Source organism: Aedes aegypti, chromosome 3, assembly GCF_002204515.2.
Source record: "Aedes aegypti strain LVP_AGWG chromosome 3, AaegL5.0 Primary Assembly, whole genome shotgun sequence".
NCBI classification, from domain to species: Eukaryota; Metazoa; Arthropoda; class Insecta; order Diptera; family Culicidae; genus Aedes; species Aedes aegypti.
The window spans coordinates 79,385,911-79,408,897 of NC_035109.1; the positions used below are offsets into that span (position 1 = coordinate 79,385,911).

Below are 22,987 nucleotides of genomic sequence, written 5' to 3' on the forward strand. Positions count from 1 at the left end.
ACAAGGAACTTTACAATAAGTTTCTTGTTATTCTGCAAAAATGTAGCGGCACAACATGTGACCCATGCAACGGTTCTCTCGATCACAGTTGTTTTATTTAAGGTGAAACATGTCGGAATCCAAGCATGAATGTCACGATAACTGGCGGCTTGTGCCCCTACTTAAGATTCTAATTGCCAGAAATATTGAACGTAAAAAGTTGATCTTCTTATTTTAAATTCTCTGCTAGTACACAAAGCTATAATGGAAATCACTCAGTAGTATGATGCTTCCCTCGCGAGATTTGTGCCTTCAAAGTTTTGGTCCATTATTGAATTTCGATTCCAAGCTCTTTCACCTTAAAGCACAGATTAGTCAATCGACTAAGCTTTGCGCTCGGTAGAGAGATTAGACCGAAAACACCGGTTAACGAACAGCAACGGCTATGCCAAATATTATTGGCAGCCCCCGTAGAGTAACAAAAGCAACGGCGATAATCGAGAGAGTGTTGCCTGCGCTGATAACCCCCCAGAGACACTTTTTTGGGTTTGTTTCGGACGATTTTGAAAAATCAAATGGCAAAGTTAACACGATAAAATGCGTCACGATGTCATTGAACATGGTCAAATCTTCGATTCGATGCTGTGTTGCGATTTTTTTGGTCTGGTTTAGAATCGCATCTTGGCAAAACGTCAGTCTGCAAACAAGCGTTGGAGGATACAGATCAAGAACATATTCTTGAACGAAGAACTTTTTTTTGTGTAATGCACCTTGGCAAGGACGTGAGCAGTGAAAATGATTACTCTAGTGTTGGTTGCGGGTGTGGTTTTGTATTTTCTGAGAAGTTTCCTACAGAAAAGGAATAAGCTGCTGAAAATAGCGAACCATTTCGGTGGTCCAAAGCCGCTACCAGTTATTGGAAATTTGCTCGAGTTTAACACCGATATTCCGGGTAAGTGTCAGATGCATTTGCGTTTTACTGAACTGGATCAAGAAATTTGTTCTTCTTATTGGTTAAGTGTGGCTAAGAATAAAAATAAGAAACTCAACATTTCCTATTTCATCGTCTTTTGGGCTCAAAATTCTCTTGAAACATTAATTTGAAATATGTGTCATCAAATATGAAGGATGTGGTGGACAATTGCGGGCCTGAAATAATAAGGCGATTCGAAATCCAAAAAAGTTTGAAAATTCAATCTGCCATACCTTCCGTAACATCCTTATGTTATAAAAGTGATCTGTGAAATTTTAAGCTTATTCGGTGATGATATGAAAGTGGCCTAAAACTATATAGAGTAAAGTGGGGCAAAAGTTCGAGTGGGGTAAGAGTTTCTTTTTAAGATTTCTAGCTCAATTCAAAACAAATCTTATAAATGTCATGATGGTTAGAATGCTATTCAAGTAAGAGACTTTCAATCCAAATATCATAAAAAATGATTGAGATTTATAAAAGTTATGGCTGTTTGTTGTTTTTTGACTTGAATATTGTAATTTTTGGTCAAACTTTCGTAGCATGGAATCAATTGAAAATAAAATCTTTTTGAATATTTTATGTAAGGGCGTTTCTAAACCTATCATAAGGTTGCTTTGAGGTGTATTAGTTTTTGCATAAATGCTTGAAAACAATTTTTGGCCCATAGTGGGGCAAAAGTTCGAATCAGCGGGCAAAAGTTCGACCCATGTATAAAATCACGGAAAAAATTGCAAATTGCCTAAAATCCACATATTATCTTTAAATTTAGTTAAATTTGTCTGATCGTGTGAAAACTGTCACCAAAATTTTACATTGCCACTTAGTTTTGCGAAAAACTGCTATTTTTGAGTATATTACAATAAACCCGGTTTTGGGCAATTTTTTGATGAAAATTTAGTGTGTATTTTTCGTCAAACTTAAGTTTACGGCTGGTGTAAAGTATGCTTGTCATAAAAGGATCGATATTTTGTGTTTTAGCTAGCGAATTTTTGCCCCACACTAGATTCGAACTCTTGCCCCACCGGTGGGGCAAAAGTTCGAATAAGACAATCAACTTTGAAACTGTTATAACTAAAAATGGGTAAATATTTTTACACAAGTTTGTTCAGCAAAATTATAGCCAATATGTTGAAGATTCACTGTATGGTATTTGTTTTGTTTTAACTGCTATTATTTTCCTGGAAACTTTGATCATACCACTAAGGTCGAACTTTTGCCCCACCTTACTCTAGATTTATATGAAAATTTACCGATATAAACGTGGTGGAAAATGTACAAATATTCAGTAAGATAATATTGGGGATGACGGGTTCTAACCACGCTGGTCGATGCTTTTTTCAAGTTGAAAATGTTTTCGACTTCTTCTTCTTATTCTTCTTCTTGGTATTAAGTCCTCACTGTGACAGAGCCTGCTTCAACGCTTAGTGTTCAATTAGCATTTCCACAGTTATTACCTGAGAGCTTTCTTTGCCGAAGTTGCCATTTTCGCATTCGTATATCGTGTGGCAGGTACGATGATATTCTATGCCCAGGGAAGTCAAGAAAATGTCCATTACGAAAAGATCCTGGACCGACCGGGAATCGAATCAAGACACCTTCAGCATGGCTTTGCTTTGTAGGCGCGAACTCTAACCACTTGGCTAAGGAAGGTCCCCTAGGGCTTCCTAGGGCATAGAATATATTCCTACTTCAAGTGGGGTAAGAGTTTCTTTTTAAGATTTCTAGCTGAATTCAAAACAAATCTTATTAATGTCATGGTGGTTCGAATGCTATTCAAGTAAGAGACTTTCACTCCAAATATCATAAAAATCGATTGAGTTTTGGAAAAGTTATTACTATTTGTTGTTTTTCGACGTGAATATTGTAATTTTTGGTCAAACTTTCGTTGCATGGAACCAATTGAAGACAAAATCTTTTTCAATATTTTATGTCAGGGCGTTTCTAGGCCTATCATTAGGTTGCTTTGAGGTGTATTAGTTTTTGCATAAATGCTTGAAAACAATTTTTGGCCCATAGTGGGGAAAAAGTTCGAATCAGCGGGGCAAAAGTTCGACCCATGTATAAAATCACGGAAAAATTTGCAAATTGCCTAAAATTCACATATTATCTTCAAATTTAGTTAAATTTGTCTGATCGTGTGAAAATTGTCACCAAAATTTTACATTTCCACTTAGTTTTGCGAAAAACTGCTATTTTTGAGTATATTACAATTAACTCGGTTTTGGGCAATTTTTTGATGAAAATTTAATGTGTATTTTTCGTTTAACTTAAGATTACGGCTGGTGTAAGGTATGCCTATCATAAAAGGATCGATTTTTTGTGTTTTAGCCAGCGAACTTTTGCCCCACACTAGATTCGAACTCTTGCCCCACCGATGGGGCAAAAGTTCGAATAAGACAATCAATTTTGAAACTGTTATAACTAAAAATGGGTAAATATTTTTACACAAGTTTGTTCAGCAAAATTATAGCCAATATGTTGAAGGTTCACTGTATGGTATTTGTTTTGTTTTAACTGCTATTGTTTTCCTGGAAATTTTGATTATACCACTAAGGTCGAACTTTTACCCCACCTTACTCTACGCTTTGCAAATGCAAAAATTACCAATCTGTTAAAGAAGATATTAGTTAACAACTGTCGAAGTGCTGAGAAACACGCTCTGTCCCAGAAGGGGCGTAACACCAGAAAGAAGAAAAAGGTGATCAACTGCAATAAAACCATTAAAAACCTATTTAAGACACTAGGAGTTCAATGGTCATTCAGCTCGAGGTCAGTAGAGCCAGCTAATATGAATTTATTCGCGAAATTATTCATTTGAACACTGAATATTCATGAGGTTAGGAATTTGAATCAAGGTGTTCGGAATATGAGACATGCCTAATGAGCAATGATGTGCTGGTGCTCGGAATCTGTAGCAAAATATCAGTCTGGTTTACGACACTTCAGGCGACCTTGACAGTTGGGGTCGAAATTCGCGTATCGGTTAAAGATGAACTCTAGTGGAATTAAATGGAATACAGTGCCTTACCGATTTTGGCAACAAGATGTCATCAAATAATCATCGAACTAATTATAAAAAAAATCGGCTCAATGAATCGAATGATGTCTCTTAATCAGCATTGCACAGAAACAGATTTGACCAGGGCTGGGAATGGTAAAATGTAGTAATAGGCTTGAATTTCGCGAAACTCACGCGGCACTACTTTCAAGCATTACAGTACAGTCGACTCTCTACATCTCGATATCCCTCTATGTCGATGACTGCTTCGGTCCCTTCATTCTGCATACGATTTCACTCTCCATATCTCGATGTATTCCTGTTAATTTTTTGTTCCTAATTTTCTCTCTGTAGGTCGATTGAACATTATGAAATGTTACTAGACTAGATCTCAGCGATTCAGAAGAATTTGGAAACTCGAAATGAAGTTTGTTTGTTTATTATTTTCCTAGTAACGGAGTGATTATCAATCTAGTGTTCATTCAATTAATGTTCTTTGTCTCAATTTCTCCCTATCACGATGGTCCCTTCGATATCGAGATGTGGAGAGCATTGGCGTAGCTAGGATTTTGTCTGGATGGGGCCTAGCAAATACTTGTTTTACAGAAGTAATGTCGGTCGCAATAATGAAGATTTTCACAATTTTTTGTAGTTTCAACAGGATTGATTTTGACGGAATCAAGATAAATCATTTTCGGTCCACGTGGCGCGAGTGAGAAAAAAAGAATCGCGTTTCTCAGTTAGTAATGTGTGCTTCAAATAAAGCTGCAAGTGGATTGTGGCTGCTCAATCAAGGATGAAGGATCAATTGGTGAGCTCGTTTCATGTTTTTTTTCAAATCTGTAAAATATGTATGACCGCACATTTAATCGTTACAACGGTGGGACATATATATGATTTTTCAACAAACTATGAATGGTTCGTCACTGTAAGTGTCGGCATAAACTCTTATTCATTTTTTTTTTTATTTTATATCTTTTTATATAAAATCCCTTGCCTTTTATCTTTGTTTTCATAAATAAAAAAGCTTCGAATGGTTCGGTCTGTTTGTCTGTGCTAGGAAGTGTAGACTTGTAAAACGTTCGTTTTATTCAAAAACTTTGAATGGTTCGCCACTGTAAGTGTCTGCATAAGAATATTATGTGATGGTTTAGCCGACTCTATGACACTACCCCGAATGCCACTACCCCGAACGCCACTACCCCGAATGCCACTACCCCGAACGCCATTACCCCGAAAGCCATTACCCGAATGGGTCATTACCCCGAACGCCATTACCCCGAATGCATAACATTTTGCGACTTATTCTAGTTAGAGAGTGGGGAGATAATTGTTCGATTCCTTATGAGTATTTAACGAGTTTGGCTCAACTATGTATTTTTCAAATATCAGAAGATAAAAAAGCAGCTAGTTTTTTAGCAAATTTTTTTCATACTAAGTTTTCTTTGGATTTGTCCTCTAATTTTGGTCAGATTCGAACAGCCACATTGCAATGCTCTGAAGAACAGCGTATTCAAAAAAGAAGGGTGAATTTATTATGAAAAGGATAGCTATAATATGCACAAAATTAGGATGTAGTTAAGTCTCTTATTGTAAATCGGTACCCACTTCTTTTACTCATTTTTGTAGGTGTCAGGCTAGTAGTATTAAGATCTCCGTAAAGATTTTGTTTCGTAAACGATGGCGATGGAAGATCACCCTGCGATAGTCACTGCAAGTGTTGTTCTATGGAACACGTTTAAAGACCAACCTGATAGACAATCGTTCCGCTATAGCTAGGAAACGTTAATACACTTGTACATGGTAAAAAAACGGCGGCCTATGATTGCCGCTACAGTAAAAACTTTCGTTGATTTGTGGGATCATTAGTTTAGAATTTCGATGAGATAACCACAAATATATTTTTTTTTTTGATTCAAGACAATGAAGAAATTATGATGGCAGAAAAGTGGTGAGCAAATCCATAAGAGACCTGTCAGTTTTAATTCAAAAAGATAAAAGAAGGGAAAATTTTTGATTAGAATTATAGCAGGATTCAATTTAAAAAATGCCTTCAAGATATATTCCTTTAAAAAAGCTGTTCTATGTGGAAATACTAGTGACTAGCTTATCAAACGAATACTTGAAAGAACAGCCTATTTAAGAAAGAAGGGCAATCATCTGGTGAAATGTTTGCAACTGTGACGTGAATGATGACTGTAACAACGTGATGATATGGCACAACCTATATTCATCGAAAGGAAAATATTTGTTTAAAAACAAAATTGAAATCTGAACACCACCAAGAAGTCCAAATACCGGTGATCACGCAGCTGTTCAGCAAGACCATATTGAGGGTTACGGGTTCGAATTCCTCCGGTGGCGGATCATATGCATTGAACATTTCCTTCGCGTCCCTGGGCATAGAAGCACATGTACAAGAATGGTAAATTGACAAGGAATGCTCTCAGTCAATAAAAGGCTTATTTTATAAAAAGCCCATTCACAAATTTCATAACCCTGAAGGAGGCAAAAAATGTTGTGATTGATTGTCTTCAGAATGTTACAGCCCATACACAATATGTAGATTTTCCATACAAAAAATGGTATGAGGGGGTGGATAGGTGTCAAAAATGGCAATTTTTGGCGTTATGAAATTTGTGAATGAACCCTTGAACTACGAAAGTGCCTACTGAGCTGATAAACAGGCACTGTCTCAGAAAGAATGAGAGGAAGATAGTTGCCAACAAGATATTTTGAAAAAATAACAGACATATAAAAGAAGGGAAAATATGTGATGAATATTTTATCGACGAATTTTACGCGCCATTAATTACCAGTTTTCATTATAGACGCATTTTTGCCCGCAAAATAAGATACTGCACTATAACTCATACTTTTCGGGGTAATGGCTCATTCAGAGTAGTGGCGTTCGAGGTAATGACCCATTCGGGGTAATGGCTTTCGGGGTAGTGGCGTTCGGGGTAGTGGCGTTCGGGGTAGTGGCGTTCGGGGTAATTGCGTTCGGGGTAATGGGATGGAGCTCCGAATTCCATTACCCAGAACGCCACGCTTGTTTGCTGACTGACGTTGTGCCAAGATGCGATTCTAAACCAGACCAAAAAAATCGCAACACATCATCCAATAGAAGATTTGACCATGTTCAATGCCATCGTGACGCATTTTATCGTGTTAACTTTGCCATTTGATTTTTCAAAATCGTCCGTTTACCAAATTCCGTGCAAAAGCTGTCCGGCTGTATACATCGACCAAACTCGCCAAAAATTCAAAACACGCTTGAGAAAACATAAGAATGCGGCAGAGAACGGTTGCACAAATGAGTCAAGGGTGGCAGTACATACCATGGAACTCAGTCATTTAGTCGACTGGGATAATGCGAAGCTCCTGAAACCTGTGAGGAAGGCTTCGCATCTAAACGCTTGGGAATCGATGTACATCGCTACTTCCGAGCAACCATTGATGAACGAAGATGAAGCCCCAATAACATCACTCTTATTTTACCTGAGCAGACGAAAAATCAAATGATTTAAGCCCCCTACATTCGACGTCTACTTAGCCAAGCTGTATATGTGTGGTTTTTTCCTTATTTACAATCAGTTGAACATCGTCCTGATGATGGCCAAAATCCAGCTCGAAACCGGTCGTTAAAAAAATGTAATTTATATGTCCTTTTAACATTTGTAAACATCATTCCAAGTGGAATCCTATAGGAACTTCTGATGGAATCCCTTGAAGAATTTGATGAAATCCCTAGAAGAATTCTTGATGGAATCTTTACAGGAACTTCCTTGGGCATCCCTAGAAGGAGACCTGTTGGAACCCCTGAAGGAGCTCCTAGTAAAATCCCTTGAGAAACTTTTGATTGAATCGTTCGTGGAATTCATTATAGAATTTTTAGAAGTACTCCTGATGCAATACTTGAACGAACTCGTAATGGAATCTCTAGAAGAACTGCTGATCCCTAGAGGAACTTCTGATCTGAATCTTCTGAAGCTCTCTCAATGAAATCCCCGAAAGAACTTCTAAAGTAATCACCTTCCCAAACGAACACCAAACACGTTGGTCCATGCGATATCGTACTCTCCTTGTACCTACTCTGTTCTCGTGTGCAAACCGAAACGCTCTAACCTGAACCTAAACCCAAACATTATTATTATTATTTAGTTGGTGTTACATCAATTAATTTCATAAAACCTCGTTAACGATGTTACGCCAATTTACTCGGTCCAAGGCTGTGTCTCTCCAACCTCGATTTTGGCCCACGTTCTCCAGATCTTGTTGCACCTGATCAAACCACCTCGCTCGCTGTGCTCCCCGCCTTCTTGTGCCAACCGGATTCGACGCGAACACCATCTTTGCAGGATTGTTGTCCGGTAGTCTTGCAACATGCCCTGCCCAGCGTACCCTTCCGGCTTTCGCAACCTTCTGGATACTTGGGTCGCCGTAGAGCCTAGCGAGCTCGTGGTTCATTCTCCGCCGCCACACACCGTTCTCCTGCACTCCGCCAAAGATCGTCCTAAGCACCCTTCGTTCGAACACTCCAAGTGCTTGCAGGTCCTCTTCCAGCATGGTCCATGCTTCATGTCCATAGAGGACCACCGGTCTTATAAGCGTTTTGTACATGGTACATTTGGTGCGGGGGTGAATCTTTCTCGACCGCAGCTTCTTCTGGAGCCCATAGTAGGCGCGACTTCCACTGATGATGCGTCTCCGTATTTCACGACTAACGTTGTTATCAGCCGTTAACAAGGATCCGAGGTAGACGAACTCATCAACCACCTCAAAAGTATCCCCGTCTATCGTAACACTGCTTCCCAGGCGGGCTCTGTCGCGCTCTCCGCATGACACCTTCTAGCGCGATGTTGAACAGCAGGCACGAAAGTCCATCACCCTGTCGAAGTCCCCAGCGGGATTCAAATAAACTGGAATGTTCGCCCGAAATCTTCACGCTATTCTGCACACCGTCCATCGTTGCTCTTATTAGTCTTGTGAGCTTCCCGGGAAAGCTGTACTCGTCCATGATTTTCCATAGCTCTTCGCGGTCGATGCTATCATAAGCCGCTTTGAAATCGATGAACAGGTGATGCGTTGGGACTTGGTATTCACGGCATTTCTGGAGGATTTGCCATACAGTGAAGATTTGGTCCGTTGTCGAGCGGCCGTTATTGGTGATAGACGACGGAAGATAATCTGGCATAGCACTTTGTTGGCGGCATTCAGGATAGTGATCGCACGATAGTTTTCACATTCCAGTTTGTCGCCCTTCTTGTAGATGGGGCATATGACCCCTTGCTTCCACTCCTCCGGCAGCTGTTCGGTTTCCCAGATTCTGACAATCAGCCGGTGCAGACAGGCGGCCAACCTCTCCGGGCCCATTTTGATGAGTTCAGCTCCAATACCATCTTTACCAGCGGCCTTATTATTCTTGACCAGGCTGATGGCATCCTTAACTTCCCTCAATGTGGGGGCAGGTTGGTTTCCTTCATCCGCCGTGCTGACGTAGTCACTTCCTCCGCTGTCGTGACCCTCGTTGCCTGTGTTCTCCGTGCCATTCAGGTGTTTATCGTAGTGCTGCTTCCACCTTTCAATCACCTCACGTCCGTCCGTCAAGATGCTTCCGTCCTTATCCCTACACGTGGCACGAAGCCTTTTCAGGATGCGTTGAGCTTCTCGTAGAACTTTCGCGTTTCTTGAGAACGATGCAGCTGTTCCATTTCTTCACATTCCGCTTCTTCCAGGCGGCGCTTATTGTCCCGGAATAGGCGGGTTTGTTGCTTCCGTTTTCTTTTATATCGCTCCACGTTTTGTCGCGTTCCTTGCTGCAGCATTGCAGCCCGCGCTGCATCCTTCCCCTCCAAAACCTGCCTGCATTCTTCGTCGAACCAATCGTTACATGTCCTCCTTTCCACGTACCCGACGATGCTCTCGGCAGCGTTGTTGATGGCTGCTTTTATGTTGCTCCAGCAGTCCTCAAGAGGGGCTTCGTCAAGCTCGGCCTCTTCCGGCAACGCTACCTCGAGATGCTGCGCGTATGCGGCAGCGACGTTCTGTTGGGCCAGTCGCGCTAGGTTATACCGAGGCGGGCGTCGATACCGCACATTGTTGATGACGGATAGTTTTTGGAGCAGTTTCACCATCACTAGATTGTGATCAGAGTCGATGTTAGCGCCACGATAGGTTCTGACTTCGGTAATATCGGAGAAGTGCCGTCCATCGATCAAAACGTGGTCGACTTGTGATTCCGTCTGCAGTGGTGATCTCCAGGTGTATTTATACGGGAGGCTGTGCTGGAAGTAGGTGCTGCAAATGGTCATGCTCTTGGAGGTGGCAAAATCTATCAGTCGTAGGCCGTTCTCGTTCGTCAGCCGGTGGGCGCTGAACCTTCCAATCGTCGGTCTGAACTCCTCCTCCTGGCCAACCTGAGCGTTCAAATCACCTATGATGATCTTGACGTCGTGGCTTGGACAGCGATCGTACTCGCGTTCGAGCTGCGCGTAAAATGCGTCCTTGTCAACATCAGTGCTTCCGGAGTGAGGGCTATGCACGTTTATAATGCTGAAGTTGAAGAACCGGCCTTTGAGCCTCAACTTGCACATTCTTTCGTTGATCGGCCACCACCCGATCGCACGCCTATGCATATCACCCATCACTATAAAAGCTGTTCCCAGCTCACGTGTGTTGCCGCAGCTCTGGTAGATGGTATGATTACCTCTAAACGTTCGCACCATCGAACCTGTCCAGCACACCTCCTGCAGCGCTACGATGTCGAAACCGCGGATGTTCAGTACATCGGAGAGTATGCGTGTGCTTCCGATGAAGTTGAGAGATTTGCAGTTCCACGTACCGAGTTTCCAATCGCTAGTCCATTTCCGTCGCTGTGGTCTTTGCCGATTGTTCCGGTCCGCATTCTCTCGTTGACGTTCCTGTGCTGATGTGTTTTTACGGCTGGCTTGCAGGGCCTGACACCAACCCCCTAGATGTCCGGAGGTCCATTCCCCCTAAATGTTCGGAGGGCCATAGTGCGCAGTTTAGCTTAGAGTCCTTCTCTGGCACTCGGACGATGATCAGCAGCCCCTGACATGGGGAACAGACGCTGTTGTGAGCCGCTCCTAACGTGGAGTACAGACGCTCCAGGTTTGCAAAAGCAAACCCCCCCTTCCCTGTCAGCATACGTCCAAAGTTCCCACCGGGGGTTGGTTACCCGATCTTCCCTAAGGTTACTCGTACCCCGGCCAGTACCGCGAGGAGGTAGGGATAGGAGTTGCTGGGCAAGAGGCTAAGGACAGCACAGAGGGGTCTATTTTATTCCTTCAGGTACGCGAGGTACCAATGGTACGCCATGCCCAGCCATTTACCAACCAAACATATGTAAAGTGAACATCGGCTCGAACACCGGTCCTTTCAACGCGGTTCAAATTTTGTTACAAATCTTTGCTTGCATCCGAGGTTCAGAACGATGGCACAAACGGACAGACAGAAAACACTTGATATCCACGCTTATCAATTTCTACTTATCGTGTCTAGTTGTATTATATAGTAAAATCACAGACAAACAGACGTAACACTTAGAACAAATTTCTTCAGAACCCATCGCCCAATTACACCATCATCATCTGGTGTGCATGTTGCACGAAAAGCTGTTTCGTGCAACAAGACCGGCAGATGGCGGTAGTATGAAACGTCAAACGCGAACAAAAACGATGCGCGTGCCTTTGGTTTTGATATTTGTAACATAGCAAATTTGAAGTGACCGTTAAATTAGTGGTCGATGGAAATTTCGTAAGTGTTACGTCTGTTTGTCTGTGGTAAAATCCTTGTTTTTTCATAAAGTTACCGCTAAATGTTATTTAAAGTATATGTCTTAGTTGATCTTCTTCAATAAAACATTTATTCAAGCCTCAAGGGTCTTGCGATTTTAAAAAATAAGTTCCACATATGATCGTAGAAATTTATCCGCGTGGATTTCAACAGTTTCCTGTCTGTTTGCTTTGTGCCATTATTTGAACCTAAGTTTGATCCGAAGTACACATGCATCACACGCTCGTTCAAATCTACTCAAAAGAGAGTAACTTTGACTCACTTTTGAAGTTTCAAGTTAGCTGTCAAAAGTGAGTAACTTTATTTTATCAAAGTGAGTAACTTTTTACTCAACCATCAAAGAAAACGACCTTACTCACTTTTGAGTAAACACAAACATATTTGACTCACTTTGTAAACGTCAAAGACTTGTGAAAATTTCGCGCGCTCGAACTGACAAATCCTCCGTTGTTGTGAAATTTCTTCCGTCGCCATGATGTCGGACTGTTTTCAAAAACAGTCGAGATAAAAGCCGAGCCGGCAGAGCGCTTCGGAAGTCCAACCGGTGAACTCCAGATTAGTGCTGCGAAGTCAATAATCCTGATATCAAGTGAAGCGAGGTCGGATTGAAAATGACCAAGGTTTTGATCAAATAACCGCAAAAAAAAATATAAAAATGTAAGTTTTACCGTCGTTCTTTTTATTGGACTAATTATCAATTCTTTACAGTCTAACCGGGAAGGCTACTGGATCGGTCAAACTACATCCTCCATGACTTTCATCAATGCCCCAGATATTTATAACATCCGGGGATCCATTCCAGAGCAGCGAACATTTCAACACAAATATCACAATTTTTTTACTTGTTATCATGTATTATTATTATGTTTTATGTATGAGATAATGAATAAATGTTATGCTCTTTGTATATTTCTTCTGATTTTATAAATAACATAATACATTTATTTTCCAAAATTATTATTTCCTGAAGTGAGTGACATCTACTCACTTTCGCAAATTTCAGATTAAACGAAGTGAGTAAGTGTTACTCCCATATTGACATTTGACTATGTTACTCTAAAGTGAGTAACGATGGTGTTAATCACTTTTGAGAAGTTCCACTTTGTTCCGAAGTGAGTCGAAATCTACTCACTTTTGAGTAGATCTGAACGAGCGTGCAGGTTCGGTTTGATACACTGGTACAGAGGCGAAGCGGGTTTGCGGTTCAACACAAGTTGCAAGGTTCAAACCAAAGTTGCACGTCGGTTCTGTTCATGGGGAGACTGCCCATGAGGAATTCAGGTGTAATGTTAGAATGAATTCATAAGAGAATCCTTATAGGAACTCCAAGCTAAATAACTCGGCAAATTCCGGATGCAATCCTTGGAGGAATGCCTGGTATAATTAAAGAAAGAATTACAAATGAAATCTATGAAGGATCTTTTGGTGGAATTCCTTGTGAAATTCCTGGTGGAATTCCTTGTGAAATGCCTGGTGTATCTCTGATGATATAAGTGTTGGTGGATTATCTGAGGATATTTCTGTAGGAATTCCTTGAGGATTTTTTCGAAAAATACCTGGTGTATTTGCTAGAGGAATTTGTTAAAGATTTTTTTGGAAAACGCTTGTGAAATAAAGGGAGTACCGAATCAAATTGCACCACTTTTAAATGGCAGTAACTTTTTACCCGTTGGGTATTTTCTATTGAAAATTTGGGTGTGATTTGTTCAATGTGTATTTGTTTACGCTGTGTAAGTTTCACTAGCAAATGTGCAAATGTCGTTGGGAAGATGGAGTCGGAAGAACTGCAGCGGTGATAAGAAATTTTGCGCACGTACCTCGAAAATCCGGTCTATCACATCGTGCCGTCAGCAGAAAGCTGAAAATGGTACATTCTACGGTGTCACGTATTTTAAATCGATACCACGAACTTTTGACCATCGATCAAGGCTCTGTGGCCTTGCGGTTAGCGTCGGTCGTTTAGGCGTATTGTGTCATGAAGTGCGGGTTCGATTCCCGTACAGTCGGTGGAACTTTTCGTCAAACGAAAAATTCATCACTGGGCTACTGGGTGTTCTGTGTTGTCCGTTGCCTAATGTTCGTGATTGTTCAGTCTGTGCAGCCTTTGGCTGAAGACGGTGTAAATTGTCTTTTTTTTCCTTTTTTTTTTTTAAAGGCAAAAATGGATCTTCGTATAGTGTCAAGGATCACAAACGGTTAGTTCAAGTTTTCAAGAGGAATCCCAACAGTTCAGTTCCAGATGTGGCGAAGAAACTGAAACTATGGGCCTCGTGGCCGTGCGATTAGTGTCGTCAGGCATTCAAGGGTTCGATTCCCGCTTCAGCCATTGAAACTTTTCGTCAGAAATGTTTCTAGGCTGTGTCATTGGTGCATGCTTGTCCGTTGTCTAGTGTTAAGTTACAGTCTGTGCAGCTAAATGGCTGAATACAGTGTCCGTGTCTTTTAACCAAAGCTTTCGTGCAAGATGCGAAAAAACGTGAAGGACTACATACGTACAAAGTCCAAAAGGTGCCCAATCACGATGAACGGCAGAATACAGTAGATAAAACACGTGCATGGAGCCTCTACACCTCGATGTTGACGAAAACACTTTACCTCGTTATGGATGATGAGACGTATGTAGAAGCAGAGTTCCGGCAGCTATCAGGACCCCAGTTTGTGGACGTTAAAAAGCACAAGATGTCAAAGTTTACCAAAAAATATATGATTTGGCAAGCAATTCGCTCGTGTGGAAAGCGGAGCACCCCATTCGTGACAAATGGAACTGTCAATAGGCAGGTATATCTGAAGGAATAACTCCAAAAACGTCTACTTTCTCTTCTGAGGTCACACGATGGTCCTACGATTTTCTGGCCGGATTTGACCTCGTGTCATTTCTCGAAAGAGATTTTAGAGTGGTACAAGGCTAAGGAGGTGAACTTTGTACCGAAGCATCACAACCCCCTGAACGCATCGAAACTGCGATCAATAGACCATTTCCGTCAGACCTTACCCCCAATTTTTATATTTTTCTTCGAAAGGCGATTATTTTCAATGATTATTGACGCTTTTAGATATTTTTATATGCACTCCTGATCTTCTTACAATTTTTTGAAAATTTGGGAATTTGAGGTGAATTTTGTCGTGCGGCACAGTTGTTTCAACCCTATGGGCATAGAAAGTGGAGATTTTTCCAAAACTTATAACATGCCTGCATTGAATGTTTGTAGACGCAACAAATGTCAAATCCAGCAACAACAAAATTGACTCGCTCGTTGGTTTGTTGCTTATCAACCTCACGTCAAACTTGTTCCACTCAAAGATGAGTACCGGGTGCACAAAATCGGCCTCTTCTCATGCAGCACGTCTCCTATACAAATAGATTGTATTCATTATTGAGCAAGGGCTAACAAAATTTACAAAAATTAAAAAATAAAATACGCACAGCGAAAGAACGCTCGAAATGCAGAATTTGCTTCCACTTTTCTCTTGGTTAAAAAAGCATGACAATATTTAAGTTTTTTAGAATTTTGCTTTCTATTTGAATAGCTAAAGCTGAAGCAAATGAAGAAACAAATTTCGCTTTTGCGGCCATCTTTAAGCATTTCGATGGAAAAAAAATCCCGGAAAACTTCCCATCTTACGAACTGTTTGCTTCCACGCGGAAGATGACTAACAGTTCCATTTACAGCGATCTGCATATAGTCAATGACCAACACGTATATGTATGGAATGAGTGCGAATTGCACAGATTTTTCACTTATTCAGACATGTTTGCTTTCGTTGCTTTATTTTGTGTAGATCGAACACATGCGATGAGTGAATCTGGTTTAGCGTGCTGCTTCTATGCCATCAAACAGTTGCACCGAAATCACAAGAACCCCACGAAAAATGGCCGTCGTTGTAGCTGGACAAATTCGTCTTTGAAATCCTTCCCGACCACAAAAAATGACCCATTCATCTCATGGCCTGAAGCTGCTATGGTGCGCCGGATGATCCGCGATAGGTTCCTGCTCTCTTATGGTTTTGTGGCCGGCGGCAAACTGGCAACGAAGATTTCACTGCGCGGAAGCGTATCATTTTTGTTCCCGGATATCCAAACAATATATTATACGAACAGCTCTTACAACCTTAAAAGCGGAAGTGTTCCGGATTTAAAATTGAGATCAAAAGGCTTAAAAGACGATATGCTGCCATACAGTGAAATTTTTCGTTGTCAATTTTCCACTGGCCGCAAAGCCAGGAGTGGGACCCTTTTCGAAAATTATTTAGCTGGAGCACCACAGCAACTTCTCTCTTCCTGATGGTTTTTCCACATGCAGGCCCGGATTTGGGGGGGGTGCCAAGGGGGCAAATGCCTTGGGCCCCCCGATCAGAGGGCCCCCCAAGGAATGAAAATTTAGTGCAAAAATATTAAAAAAAAAAAACTTTGCAATATTTTTTCTTCAGACATAAAATTTAAACTTTCCAGTTAACAATGGAATATATTTGTATATTTTTTTCTTAATACAGTCGACTCTCCACATCTCGATGTTCTACATCTCGATATCTCTCCCTATGTCGATAATTTTTCCGGTCCCTTCATTCTGCATACATTTTCACTCTCCATACCTCGATATCCTCCTTATCTCGATATCTCCCTATCTCGATGTGATTTTCGTTCCCAATTTTCTCTCCGTATGTCGATATGCCCATTATCGAAGGTTACTAGACTAGTTTTAGAGACTAGAAACAATTTGCGAAAACGAAATGACGTCTGTTTGTTTTCGTTTTTCCTAGTAACGGAGCGATTTTCAATCTAGTATTCGTTAAAAAATTGTTCTATGTCTCGATCTCTCCCTATCTCGATGGTCCCTTCGATATCGAGATGTGGAGAGGCGACTGTATGTATCAGAATCTCATAGTAAGGTTAAGTCAATTATTATCCTTGAATGTATTACAAACAAAAATCATTAATGTTAAGCCAATTTATTCAAAATTCTTTTCGAGTTAGCTTGGATTATTGGAATTGAGAATGCGTAAACGTTTTTGCAGGATCTAAAAAGATATGGCTAAACCTGTAAAGTACTTCTCAATCCAAACAATTTATTGTGTTCCAATCTCAACTCTATAACTTGAACATATTTGCAATGCTATCAGGAACTTGAAATGAAATCAAAATTCTTTTTTGATGCGGTAATCAGTATTTATAACAACTTCTCCATGTTGATATAGTTCTATAGTTGATGAAGTTTTTTTTCAATTCATTCAAATCATAGAGTTCACTTTGAGTAAAATCCGTAGAAAACAAATACTATGTTTTTTTAAGATTGCGACAACAAGAGAAAAACATTAAACTTGTACTCAATAGAGTCAATCGATCATGAAAAAAATATTGTTATAATCATTAATACGTTTATATGACTGTCCTATGTTCAAATACGGCCCAGTAAAAGTATTAAAACCAGAAAAGAGAAAAAAAAAATTGGTTGTTTGAAACTAAAAATTGATGTTAATAATGCCGAGTATGAAATAACTTTTCATTGAAAAGTTTATTATTGATTTCAAACAAAGAACTTTTTATTGATTTCAGAAGGATTACTCTGGTAAATAAAGATTTCAATGAAAATGACATCATTCCATACACAATAAATAAGTTCTTGTCATCATATCAACTAGTGGCTTTGTTCTTTTTGGCTAAATAGAGAACAATAACTAGAGTGAAAGGATACAATGTTCTCTATGAGAGGGTTGAATTGAAGGCTATATATGAGGAACTCGGCTTTGAAGCTTTTCATCAATTTTTCACTCCATACAAATTATAAAGAAGCTAATACAAAAGCCAATCTTCTATGAATTGTTGGAAAAAAAGTTGAATTCTTCGATTCTAAAAACTGACCTAAACGACACTTACACTCCTTTGCATATATTAGGACCAAACATCTAATTGTAAAACCAAATTCAACACGTTAATTTGTGGAACCGGGCTGATTTTTTTTTATTAAGGGCCCCCTTTATGAGATCCAACCCGGGCCCCCGAAGCCCAAATCCGGCACTGTCCACATGTTTTGGGTCTTGAAAATAAAACGGAGAAATATGTTATTAACATCAAGGTTCCGATGTTGGAGCCTGGTATGATAGATATTTGAACGGCCAGCACCAGCACCAAGGTCGTTTCCGGGACGGATGTGAGGATTGCAGTCATCACAATTACCAAAAAAGGAACAAGTAGGCATCCAAACCCGAAGATCGACAAAGTTGAGACCAATGTTCTGAATTTACTTAGGTGGCGCAAATCATTGATACGTGCCACTTTTTCTTTCTTTTATTTTCCGGCTGACGTCACTATTTGCTCTGCATAAGAATAGCGAAAGAAGAAAAGAGAGGGCTAGTGTCACGCATCAATGATCTGCCCCACCTAAGTAAATCCTAATCATTGAAGTAAATCCAGAAGCTTGAGTGGAGACCGCAAAGGAACAGCTGATCAAAATTCACCACAACATGGAGATAAACTCATAGGGGAAAAAGGGGCCTGATAAAAATCGGAGAGAAATAAAATGTAGAGGACCGTGGGGCGAACTGTCGTGCCGCCAATTTTTCATTGTTTTTCAATAGCTTCAAACCATATGGGTTCCTTAAGGAAGTTTGTTCAGTAAATTGAAAGAAAGCTCATGAGCAAATACAATTTTTTGACGGAAATGGTCTATTGAAAAGTACATCAGGCACTTCGGAAACATCCTAATGAAGTGACACCGAGGAAAGATACGCAGAAAAAATTGGCTGGTCCTGGTGTTGTACAGGTCCTTATGAGTAGTGTAAAAAGAAACATTCGTGCATTTGGATATGGAATTGAAATTGAATAAAACAAGCATGGAAAAAAATCATAACATGTTTTATTTTACACAGCTAAAAATAAGTTGTAAATTCCAGTTTATTTTCATGCACATATTTGGAGCATCAAAATAAACTGAAATGTCAACGACAAATCACTTATTTTTCAATCGTATGCACTTTAAATTTACACGATCATGTAACATTCAAGCATCTTTTGTTGAAAATTAAACGTGATGCTGCAACAATAGATTAATTTGATTTACTTTTATTATACCCTTCTGTTTACGCTACATTGAAATTAAAATATTTTTATCTGTGTACTCTCTGGAAATTTGAAGAAGATTGATTGAGCTTGCGATTTTTGCCAAATATTTGATTTTGTCACAATTTGATCCCGTACACCCTTTATATAGAAACAACTCAAGAGTGTTCATTTTCTACAACACCATGGCGTCAACGCTGCGTAAATTCACGCATTTTGGCTTGCCCCTCATGTGCATAGGCAAATCGCGGGACGCCGAAGCTTCAATTTGACAAGCTGACGTCAGTGTTCGTGTACCTATCCCTATCCCACCGGCGGTTTGAGTTGATTCAAACTTGTTTAATTTTGGCCAACCGATTCGTCAATCGTCAAACATGTTTGGCAAACTGACGAATTGGTTCGTCATGCAGCATCACACATGGTCAAACATAGCGCTAACATGAGCACGAACTTGGGGGTGGAATCAATGTTGGTCAAACGGTCTGAGTAGTCTGCGGGCTGCATAACTAATGAACACTGTTCTTCTTCACTTATTTCAAATCAATTTTAAGGGGTGGTTAATAAACCGCGTGCTCAATACAAATACGAATATTATTGAAGTATAGGATGAAGTTTAAAACCTTAGAAAAAGAAAAGACTAGTTGAAGGACAGCAGTATCAAATAACCATTATTTCTTTCAGGCATTTTCGAAAAAATAGTCCATCTCAATCACACATACGGACCAAACCTGTTCGTCTGGGGTTTTCTGAACGAGAATGTCCTATTCCTGGGGGACACCAAGCTGGTTGAGAAGGTCCTCCTAGCGAAACAGACGCAGAAATCGTTGCTCTACTCCTACCTGACCTGTTGGCTACGGACGGGACTGCTGCTGGCCAGCGGTGAGAAGTGGTTCCAAAGGCGGAAGATCATCACTCCGACGTTCCACTTTAAGGTTCTGGAACAGTTCGTGACGGTTTTCAATCGGGAAGCTCAAACTATGGTCGATGTGATGAGAAAGCACGTCGGCGGAAAGGAGTTCGATGTCTACTCGTATGTGACGCTGATGGCGCTGGACAGCGTTTGTGGTAGATTTTGGGGAAGTTGTGGGGAAATTCTGGTTTGTTTAATCTGAGATTTTATTTGCAGAAACTTCTATGGGGACATCGGTGAATGCTCAGAAGGACCCTGATAATCGATACGTACGGAATGTGAAACGGTATTCTACTAGCTTTTAATGAATGTTGCAAGATTTTAATAGATATGGTTTCCAGAATGTCAGTCTTGTTCCTGTTGCGAGTTATTCACCCTCTCGCAACACATCCAGAGCTGTACTCGCTCATACATCCCAATGCCTATGAACAAAGAAAGATCGTTCGAGAGCTGCACGAGTTCACCGATAACGTTATTGCGACCCGTAGGAAGCAGCTGAAGTCCGGTCAGATGCTGGATATCAACCGGAACGTAGAGGATCGGTACTCCAAGCAGAAGATGACCTTCCTGGATCTGTTACTGAACGTTAACATCGATGGAAAACCGTTGACCGATCTGGACATTCGAGAGGAAGTTGATACGTTTATGTTTGAGGTTAGTGTGATTCGTGAGATTTATCTGTACACCCCACTTTTTACGTAATTGATCGAGGTAATAGAATTATACGTAAATTTGAATTTACGTCTGTATGAAATTTCTTGAATTGTTTTCAAATAGACTACAAACAAAACTTGTTGAACGAAGTTTCATTAAAGCTATTTAAGGTTATCCAAGAGTTATTTGGACTATTGGTTATTAGATCTACAAGCGTGACGAGTGAGCTTCAGAATGTTGCAAACTAGGATATCCATACAGGATGTTTTTCCAAATATAGTTAGGCTGTACCATGTTTTGACCAAGTTCAACGACTATTTAAGGTTATCCAAAACCTCCTTTAAGTACAGGTATTCAGATATATAAGCGTAATTAGTGATCTTGCAAAGGTTTATGAACAACATTCACATCCATATATGAAGATATATTCTGCCAAGTTTTGTATGCCACAACCGTACCAATAATGTAGATGGGATTTATGTAGAAAGAGGTTGTAGTGTAACTGTTACCACCAATATCTTTTGTCAAATTTCAGGGTCACGACACCACTACCAGTGGTATATCATTCACGATATACCAATTGGCACTCAATCCGCATGTTCAAGACAAAATCTACGAGGAGATAGTGGCTATCCTAGGAAAGAATCACAAAACAGTTGAACTGACGTACCAGTCACTGCAAGAGTTCAAATACCTGGAGATGGCGATCAAGGAAGGTCTACGGTTGTTCCCTTCAGTCCCCTTCATAGGACGTAATCTTGTCGAGGATCTTGAATTCGGTAAGGCCCTCAAATCTCCTAAAACTTCTCCCGATAATCATCAACTTCCCTTAATTCTGCAGATGATATCACGCTCCCAGCCGGGCAAGACATTCTGATCCCGATCTATATGATTCATCGCAATCCAGAGATATACCCGGACCCGGAACGGTACGATCCGGAGCGATTTTCCGACGGTACCGAATCCAAGCGAGGTCCATACGACTACATTCCGTTCAGCGCCGGTACGAGGAACTGTATTGGTCAGCGATTCGCCATGTTGGAGATGAAAGCCGCGTTGATCAAGCTGATTGGCAACTATCGCATTCTGCCGGGCGAATCGTTGAAGAAGCTACGCATCATGACGGATTTGGTGGTTCGACCCGAGAAAGGTGTTCCGATTCGGTTGGAAGAACGGGTGTAGTTGCTCGGATGGAGATGTCGCTTTAGTTGTATAAATAAAATCGGAAGGTTTGGAGTGACTACACTGTGGACTTGATAGATCAAATATATACCTTTTTGGTGATCAAAACTAGAAGATCGTTTCATAGGCTAACGAAAACATTAAATTGTCATTTTACAAAGCTATTTTTATGTAAGATCATTTTACATAACTTTTTTTTATGAAATTCGAATATCAAAATAATATTAAATAATTTTGAAACAAATCAATAAACCAATGACTTTTTTACTCTAAAACTATTATAAAACTATTAAACAATAGCTTCAGATACTTAACTTCATCTTAGCAATTTATTGGAACCCCGTTTATCGTGTCGACATGTCTACTTGAAGGTTTCACTTCAATAGCTCTTGGTTCATGTGGGAATATTATAAGTTGGGTTTTGAAAGCATTACAAAAATATTCCATTTTTGGAAGTATGAATAATAAGTACCGTAAAATGGGGTGAAGTTGATCACTTTCGAGCGATTCTGTTCTATAACTCCTAGTAGAATTCATGTTTTATTATCCAAATATTTTTAAAACATGTACTGGTTGGATATCTATCGAATTATACAAACGAAATTTCGACGAAAAGTTCACTTAATTTCAAAAGCATTTATTGTAAATCAAAAAGTGAAGTTTTTGATTCCGGGATGAAGTTGATCAATTATTGCGATAAGTGTTCTAAAATAAAGAGATATGCTATTCACTAAATTTGGGGTCACTGAATCTGGAACAAGTCCCAAAAATCTTACAACTTAATGATATATCGGTCAATTTTGAATTTGAATGTTGGAAATTTCAGAACACACTACATTAAACGCCTAGAGGTATGCAATTTTCCTTGAAATTAGCAACTCGCGCACAAAAAAATACATTTTTACTCAGAAAATGATTGTTAATCCATAATTCAAATTTAAAACTGGATTTACAGAACATATCTGCAATGTAAGAAATAGTTTATTTAAATGGTGTCTTTATATAGCCTTGTCAATAGCCGATTGTTTAGAGAAGAACCCTTCAACAGTTCATCAAAAATTTCATAAAAAATCTGTTTTTCCATAGTATAATTATCTTGAATGTCAAACCAACCTTAGGAACATCAAGAGCAGCCATCAGGTAATACAACGTCACAGGAATTGCGCTAATCGAAATCAAATCATAGCTCTATTGACAGTTTATACATGTGGGTACTTGAATGATCAACTTCTCCCCACTGATCAACTACACCCCGAATTACGGTATCCAAATTTTGTTTGCCATCTACTACAGATGACACGCAGGCTTCGTCCTTTGGCCCAGGGACGAAAAAAATCATGTTCACTATACTCAATTCACTGAGATTTATGCCACCATCAAAGTAACCGCACCACCACCAATATGATTGTACCAATGAAG

The 22,987-nt window shown here is 40.1% G+C and overlaps 1 protein-coding gene across 1 annotated transcript; it reads left to right on the top strand.

Annotated features, from left to right (window-relative positions):
* Positions 1-666: 666 nt before the first annotated feature.
* On the top strand, positions 667-21,645 carry LOC5578025 (cytochrome P450 4C1). Its single transcript, XM_021848881.1, has 6 exons — positions 667-931; positions 19,504-19,887; positions 19,949-20,018; positions 20,074-20,386; positions 20,922-21,165; positions 21,228-21,645. Exons 1-6 carry the CDS (start codon positions 775-777, stop codon positions 21,566-21,568), a joined length of 1,509 nt encoding a protein of 502 aa, XP_021704573.1. The 5' UTR covers positions 667-774; the 3' UTR covers positions 21,569-21,645.
* Positions 21,646-22,987: the final 1,342 nt, after the last annotated feature.

What these genes read in the sequence shown, in the direction of transcription:
- LOC5578025 (XM_021848881.1), top strand. Translation starts at nt 775, where the DNA reads ATGATTACTCTAGTGTTGGTTGCGGGTGTGGTTTTGTATTTTCTGAGA. An exon ending in TTGATACGTTTATGTTTGAG is followed by an intron (nt 20,387 to 20,921) that starts GTTAGTGTGATT and finishes GTCAAATTTCAG; the next exon opens with GGTCACGACACCACTACCAG. An exon ending in TGTCGAGGATCTTGAATTCG is followed by an intron (nt 21,166 to 21,227) that starts GTAAGGCCCTCA and finishes TTAATTCTGCAG; the next exon opens with ATGATATCACGCTCCCAGCC.